Source organism: Genypterus blacodes, unplaced genomic scaffold (genome assembly GCF_046128005.1).
Source record: "Genypterus blacodes isolate CSIRO-AG114 ecotype Tasmania unplaced genomic scaffold, CSIRO-AGI_Gbla_v1 ptg000181l_1, whole genome shotgun sequence".
NCBI classification, from domain to species: Eukaryota; Metazoa; Chordata; class Actinopteri; order Ophidiiformes; family Ophidiidae; genus Genypterus; species Genypterus blacodes.
In genome coordinates this window covers 192,501-200,000 of record NW_027466982.1, presented here as the reverse complement: position 1 = coordinate 200,000, position 7,500 = coordinate 192,501, and the positions used below count along the sequence as shown (strand labels likewise).

The following is a 7,500-nucleotide window of genomic DNA, read 5'->3' as shown; positions in this document are numbered from 1 at the left end:
CAGGGACAGAGGGACAGGGACAGGGACAGAGGGACAGAGACAGAGGGACAGAGACAGAGGGACAGGGACAGAGGGACAGAGACAGAGGGACAGAGCCAAAGGGACAGAGGGACAGGGACAGAGGGACAGAGACAGAGGGACAGAGGGACAGAGACAGAGGGACAGAGGGACAGAGACAGAGGGACAGAGGGACAGAGACAGAGGGACAGAGACAGAGGGACAGGGACAGAGGGACAGGGACAGAGGGACAGAGACAGAGGGCCAGGGACAGAGGGACAGGGACAGAGGGACAGGGACAGAGGGACAGAGACAGAGGGACAGAGCCAAAGGGACAGAGGGACAGGGACAGAGGGACAGAGACAGAGGGACAGAGCCAGAGGGACAGAGGGACAGGGACAGAGGGACAGAGACAGAGGGACAGAGGGACAGAGCCAAAGGGACAGAGGGACAGAGACAGAGGGACAGAGACAGAGGGACAGAGGGACAGAGGGACAGGGACAGAGGGACAGAGACAGAGGGACAGAGACAGAGGGACAGAGACAGAGGGCCAGGGACAGAGGGACAGGGACAGGGACAGAGGGACAGAGACACAGAGACAGAGGGACAGAGACAAAGGGACAGAGACAAAGGGACAGAGGGACAGGGACAGAGGGACAGAGACAGAGGGACAGAGGGACAGGGACAGAGACAGAGGGACAGAGGGACAGAGACAGAGGGACAGGGACAGAGGGACAAAGACAGAGGGACAGAGCCAAAGGGACAGAGGGACAGAGACAGAGGGACAGGGACAGAGGGACAGAGGGACAGGGACAGAGGGACAGAGACAGAGGGACAGAGCCAGAGGGACAGAGGGACAGAGACAGAGGGACAGAGACAGAGGGACAGAGGGACAGAGACAGAGGGACAGGGACAGAGGGACAGAGACAGAGGGACAGGGACAGAGGGACAGGGACAGAGGGACAGAGACAGAGGGACAGAGCCAAAGGGACAGAGGGACAGAGACAGAGGGACAGGGACAGAGGGACAGAGACAGAGGGACAGAGGGACAGAGCCAGAGGGACAGGGACAGAGGGACAGAGGGACAGAGACAGAGGGACAGGGACAGAGGGACAGGGACAGAGGGACAGAGACAGAGGGACAGGGACAGAGGGACAGGGACAGAGGGACAGGGACAGAGGGACAGAGACAGAGGGACAGAGGGACAGGGACAGAGGGACAGAGACAGAGGGACAGGGACAGAGGGACAAAGACAGAGGGACAGAGGGACAGGGACAGAGGGACAGAGACAGAGGGACAGGGACAGAGGGACAAAGACAGAGGGACAGAGCCAAAGGGACAGAGGGACAGAGACAGAGGGACAGAGACAGAGGGACAGGGACAGAGGGACAGAGACAGAGGGACAGAGCCAGAGGGACAGAGGGACAGGGACAGAGGGACAGAGGGACAGAGACAGAGGGACAGGGACAGAGGGACAGAGCCAGAGGGACAGAGACAGGGGGACAGGGACAGAGGGACAGAAACAGAGGGACAGAGACACAGAGACAGAGGGACAGAGAAAGAGGGACACAGACAGGGGGACAGGGACAGAGGGACAGAGGGACAGAGCCAAAGGGACAGGGACAGAGGGACAGATAGACATGGTCTATGTCTCAGCAGATGTCCAGGCCTCATCTTGTCAGAATCCTTTAAGAAGAATAAAGACTCAAACCTTCATGATGTCATGTTTCTCTGGAACGCTGCACTGCTGGTACTCTCTGTGACAGGGGAGCTTCTCTACAAACAACCTGCACACACACACACACACACACACACACACACACACACACACACACACACAGAGACACACACACACACACACACACACAGAGACAGAGATCAGTCAGTCAGTCCGTGTCCCTCAGTGACTCCACTAGAGGGCAGTGTAGCTTCAGTCCTCTCAGCTCTTCTATGATGTTCCTCCTCCTTCTCCTCCTCTTCTTCTTCTCTTCCTGTCTCTCCTCTCCTTCTTTATTATTAAACTGCCAGTTTGAACACACTTCTATAAAGTGACATCATCATGACCACAGCTTCATTACTGCACTGGTGTGTTGTACTCCTTAGTGTGTGTCCCTGTGTGTCCCTGTGTGTCCCTGTGTGTCCCTGTGTGTCTCTGTGTGTCCCTGTGTGTCCCTGTGTGTCCCTGTGTGTCTCTGTGTGTCTCTGTGTGTCCCTGTGTGTCCCTGTGTGTCCCTGTGTGTCTCTGTGTGTCCCTGTGTGTCCCTGTGTGTCCCTGTGTGTCTCTGTGTGTCTCTGTGTGTCTCTGTGCGTCCCTGTGTGTCTCTGTGTGTCTCTGTGTCCCTGTGTGTCCCTGTGTGTCCCTGTGTGTCTCTGTGTGTCCCTGTGTGTCCCTGTGTGTCTCTGTGTGTCCCTCTGTGTCTCTCTGTGTCTCTCTGTATGTCCCTGTGTGTCCCTGTGTGTCCCTGTGTGTCCCTGTGCGTCCTTGTGTGTCTCTGTGTGTCCCTGTGTGTCTCTGTGTCTCTCTGTGTCTCTCTGTGTGTCTCTGTATGTCCCTGTGCGTCTCTGTATGTCCCTGTGTGTCCCTGTGTGTCTCTGTATGTCCCTGTGCGTCTCTGTATGTCCCTGTGTGTCCCTGTGTGTCTCTGCGTCTCTCTGTGCGTCCCTGTGTGTCCCTGTGTGTCTCTGTGTGTCCCTGTGCGTCCCTGTGTGTCTCTGTGTGTCCCTGTGTGTCTCTGTGTGTCTCTGTGTGTCTCTGTGCGTCCCTGTGTGTCCCTGTGCGTCCCTGTGTGTCCCTGTGTGTCTCTGTGTGTCTCTGTGTGTCCCTGTGTGTCCCTGTGTGTCTCTGTGTGTCCCTGTGCGTCTCTGTGTGTCCCTGTGTGTCCCTGTGCGTCCCTGTGTGTCCCTGTGTGTCTCTGTGCGTCCCTGTGCGTCCCTGTGCGTCCCTGTGCGTCCCTGTGTGTCTCTGTGTGTCTCTGTGTGTCTCTGTGTGTCCCTGTGTGTCCCTGTGTGTCCCTGTGCGTCCCTGTGTGTCTCTGTGTGTCCCTGTGTGTCCCTGTGTGTCCCTGTGTGTCCCTGTGCGTCCCTGTGTGTCCCTGTGTGTCTCTCTGTGCGTCCCTGTGCGTCCCTGTGTGTCCCTGTGCCCCCGTGGCATCTCACGTGATGAACTTGGTGTACAGGACGTAGGCGTTCTCCAGGCTTCCCTCCTCCAGGTAAACGGCGGCCATGCGCTCCATGTCCACACCGGAGCGGAAGTACCTGCGGGGGGCGATGTCCTGGTTGATCTCCACGCTGCAGCCCATCTTCCCCAGCGCTCGCACACGCTCCGCCGCCGACAGAGACACGTCAGTGTAGTCAGGCTCTGCAGCCAGCTTCTTCTGCAGGGACGCAAGACAGACTGGAGTCAACGAGGAGGAGGAGGAGGAGGAGGAGGAGAAGGAGGAGAAGGTGGAGGAGAAGGAGAAGGAGAAGAAGAATGTAGAAGCCAGACTGAAGCTGTGAGTGGAGGGGGAGGAGGAGGAGGAGGAGGAGGGGATGATGCTGAGGAGGAAACATCTGACTGAGCTTCATCACTACATGAGGAGCTAAAGAGGCTTTGGAGGCAGGAAACTCAGATTTACCACCTTCACTGTGGGCCTGAATGCAGCGTTTGTTTGAGAGGCTCATTTACATCTAAACCCCCCCCCCCCCCCCTCCATGAGCATAACACCTCCTCTGTTGTTCCCTCTGTGTGTGTGTGTCTGTGTGTGTGTGTGTGTCTGTGTGTGTGTGTGTGTCTGTGTGTGTGTGTGTGTCTGTGTGTGTGTGTGTGTCTGTGTCTGTGTCTGTGTCTGTGTGTGTGTGTGTGTGTGTGTGTGTGTGTGTGTGTGTGGACCTCTGCACTGCTGAAAATGTAATGATGGATGTAGGGATGGATGAGAGCAGAGAGGAGGTAGGTAGGAAGGAAGGAAGGAAGGAAGGAAGGGACCCTGAGCGTAGGGCCCAGGATGGAGGTTCAGGTCCTGAGTCACACTTTCATTGATTGAACTGCTTGATGTCCTTCATCAACATTACAGCTTTTGTTCACACACACACACACACACACACACACACACACACACACACACACACACACACACACACACACACACACACACACACACACACACACACACACACACACACACACACACACACACCAGCGTTAGTAAGCTGAAGCCTTGTTCCATCGTGTGTGTGAGTGTGTGTGTGTCACAGGTTCTGGTCAGCCCATGGCCGGCTCATCCATCTGCCACCTCCCATGATGCTTCACTGCAGGGGAGACAAAACAAAAAACAGGAAGTCAACAAGTGTGTGAGAGAGAGAGAGAGGGAGAGATAGAGAGGGGGGAGGAGAGAGAGAGAGGGGAGAGGAGAGAGACAGAGAGAGAGAGAGAGACAGAGAGAGAGAGACAGAGAGAGAGAGATGTTAGCGTGGCTGTGCTACATGCTAACACAGAGCTGTTCAGCCAATCACAGAGCAGCACACACATTATTTCCCATCAGCCCTTCATGGGCCTTTTTGTCCTTCGGTTTGTTCCACAGTTGCCACGACAACCGTGACTAACCAACAGATGATTCATCAGCTTTAACAACAGAAGGAAAGAAACAGAAACTCTTCATCACATTCATGAGGCCACAGCAAACAGGAAGTTCAAACTACACATGAACACAAAGTAAACAAACAAACAACACTGTTACAGCTGTCACCATAGCAACAGGTGTGAGAGAATCAGAGAGAAAGATGGATGGAGGGCAAGAAAGAGGGGGGGGGTGAGGGGGTGGTGACCCCTGACCTCATCTAGAATATGAGTGATCCCTGAGTGAGGTCTCTGCCTGTGCGGCCTGTAGGCGGCGCTGTCAGCTGTCCTGCCTGTTAAACATCACATGGATGAATGCTGAGGAGCCAGATCAGTCATGAAGCTCCGCCCCCTGCCTTTCACTCAAACATGCTGCTCTTCCACAGTCACACCCATGGAGTCGACCGACCGGCTCTGCCACTGTGCGACCTTTGACCTCTTCCGCTCAGATACATCACAGATCAGGATCCTCTCCCATGGTGCATCATGGGAGTTTGACACCCCTTTCCTGTTTGATCAACAGCTGCTGAAATTAAAACCCAAACCTGAGTCCACAGGCAGCAGGAAAGACCAAGAGATGGTGCTGTCACCGTGACAACGCCACCATGTCTGATCGTTACACACACACACACACAAACACACACACACACAAAGTTTCATGATCAGGTGATCTGAAAGCCACAACATCATCCTGTCACGCCCACATTAAGGCCATGACATCATCCTGTCACATCGAGGCTCTGGTCTCCTCATCAATCATCACCGACCTGACAGCTCAGCTGGGGGACAGGAGACTATTTAAGGTGGACTTTAGTGAACTGTAGACAGTTTAAGGTTGACATTGGAGGACATGAGACAGGTTAGGGAGGAAATGAGACAGGTAAAGGTGGACATGAGACAGTTTAAGGTGGACATGAGACAGTTTAAGGTGGACATGAGACAGGTAAAGGTGGACATGAGACAGTTTAAGGTGGAAATGAGTGGACAGTAGATGGTTTAAGCTTTGATTGTGGTTGCCTGGTTACCGTCTTATCTTTGTCGTCACATCTTTGAGTGATAAAGTAAAAAGTAGCTGAAACATTTTCACCGTCAGACAGGAAATCAGTGCTCACTCACCTCTCCTGTCTTCTACTCATTCAGTCAGAGAGAAGAAGAGACGAGAAGAGAGAGGAGAGAGGAGAGAAGAGAGGAGAGGAGAAGGAAAAAGAGCAGAAAAGAAATGATTTACCGGTTTGTTGTCGCTTTATTCCCACATTGTGTCCGACATCAGCGCTGTCACGTGTTGAGCTGGAGACAAACACACGCGTTCAGAGACAGAAGAGACAGAAGAGACGAGAAGAGACGAGAAGAGACACGAAGCTCGAGCCAAACATCCAACACACCACAGAAGAAGAGTTCACATGTGATGAAATGACTGAACGGAGGAGAAAATGGCTGAGAACACACACACACACACACACACACACACACACACACACACACACACACAGATCCTCTATTGACTGAGATGATTCACTCTACAGAGAACCACACAGAAAACGTGGGCGTTTCTCTCTGCGCACGCGCAGAGGAGCGTGGAAGAGGAGGAGGTCTCACTCTGACATCTCTCTCTGTCTGCCTGTCTCTCTCTCTTTACCTCTCCCTCTCTGTCTGTCTCTCCCTCTCTCTTTACCTCTCCCTCTCTGTCTGTCTCTCCCTCTCTCTTTACCTCTCTCTCCCTGTCTGCCTGTCTCTCTCTCTCTGTCTGCTTGTCTCTCTCTCTCTCTGCCTGTCTCTCTGCCTGTCTGTCTCCCTCCAGTCTTTTTTACAGCCCCTCTTGTTTTCTCAAATATTTTCTGTTCAAAGCAAAGAAATGAAACAGTAAAGAAGGACACAGTATCGCTTGAATACTTTCATTGTTGTTTCATCCGATGGTGCTCAGAGTTTAATTCTTTTGAAACGTATTTCCTTCCATCTCGTCGCACTTTAGATGTACTTCAGGTGAAGTAAAGACATTAAAGCTGTCTCGTCTCGTCTGAACTCGGCTCGGGTCACGTGGTGTCGTGTTGAAGTTCTCCTGCTGCAGGTGTTTCACTTCCTGTTGCCTTCACTGGTTTTAAAGCCTTAAAGTTCACTTAAGACGCCGAGTCAAAGTCACGTGAGTGAACAGAAACATGTGAGTGACACAAACAAACCCTGTGGATCATTAAAAAGGTCAAACATGAAGTTTGGGAGACATTTAAGGCTTCACGTCAAATCTACAGGTGTGTCTCTTTTGTCAAGTTAGCAAACAGCTGCTTAGGTAGTGGAGGAAGTAGAGTACTGTGACTTCAAAACAAAAGCCCACATTTTGTCACGCAAACACTTCCTCCTGATGAACTCCTCGTCTCTGACTGACTCTGGTTGTTGTTGATAGTTACTGAATTAACCTTTGTTATTGCTCTAAATGTGATATTTAGTCATGCCCAGTTTCAAACCCTCAGCTTGTCCCCCGAGTTGACACAGACAACTACTGATCTAACTGCTACAACCGTTCAAAACAAATATGACCAAGAACAATAACACAAACGGAGAAATGAAACATGACGTTAAAACCAGTTGGACTTCATTTTGCGTCTCTCAGAGGATTTATGTTGAAGTGCTGCAAGGGAAGTAGCTGTGCTGTTGTTCTGCCATTGACGGTGTCCAGGTGACTTCCTGCTGGGCGGACATGGGGACAAGTTACTCTGAGGTAAGAGACTGAACGGACACTTTGTCCGGCTCGGTTCCACTTCTTTGAGACTTTAACTCCAATTCAAATCCTTCATGACGTCATTGAGTCAAACCTGTGGATGTGATTGAACTCTTAATGTGACTCAGATAGCTGAGAACAAACTCAGCCACGTCAGGTTAGTAAGAATGAAGAAGAAGAGCGAATAAGATGCAAAGAC

At 52.2% G+C, this 7,500-nt stretch overlaps 2 protein-coding genes across 7 annotated transcripts in view; one reads left to right on the top strand and one right to left on the bottom strand.

Annotated features, from left to right (window-relative positions):
- stambpl1 (STAM binding protein-like 1) overlaps window positions 1-6,107 on the bottom strand; it is a 9,319-nt gene extending 3,212 nt beyond the window's left edge. The window contains exons 1-5 of one of the 2 annotated variants that reach the window (XM_076167906.1): window positions 5,974-6,107; window positions 5,820-5,878; window positions 4,173-4,284; window positions 3,154-3,371; window positions 1,709-1,784 (exon numbers count right to left, since the gene is read on the bottom strand). In XM_076167906.1, coding sequence (XP_076024021.1) covers window positions 1,709-1,784; window positions 3,154-3,371; window positions 4,173-4,202 — 324 coding nt within the window. In that variant the 5' untranslated portion in view covers window positions 4,203-4,284; window positions 5,820-5,878; window positions 5,974-6,107. Of the gene's footprint in view, window positions 1-1,708; window positions 1,785-3,153; window positions 3,372-4,172; window positions 4,285-5,819 lie in introns of both variants that reach the window. The other variant, XM_076167905.1, reaches the window with a different exon arrangement.
- Window positions 6,108-7,198: 1,091 nt separating this feature from the next.
- The window catches only part of ankrd22 (ankyrin repeat domain 22), a 3,967-nt gene continuing 3,665 nt past the window's right edge, over window positions 7,199-7,500 (top strand). For 3 of the 5 annotated variants that reach the window (XR_012965255.1, XM_076167911.1, XM_076167910.1), the window contains exon 1: window positions 7,199-7,301. Coding sequence is in view for 2 of the 5 variants with exons in the window: in XM_076167911.1 (XP_076024026.1) it covers window positions 7,281-7,301 (21 nt within the window). In the remaining 3 variants the exon portion in view is untranslated. The remainder of the gene's footprint in view (window positions 7,302-7,500) is intronic. The other 2 variants (XR_012965256.1, XR_012965254.1) reach the window with 1 other exon arrangement.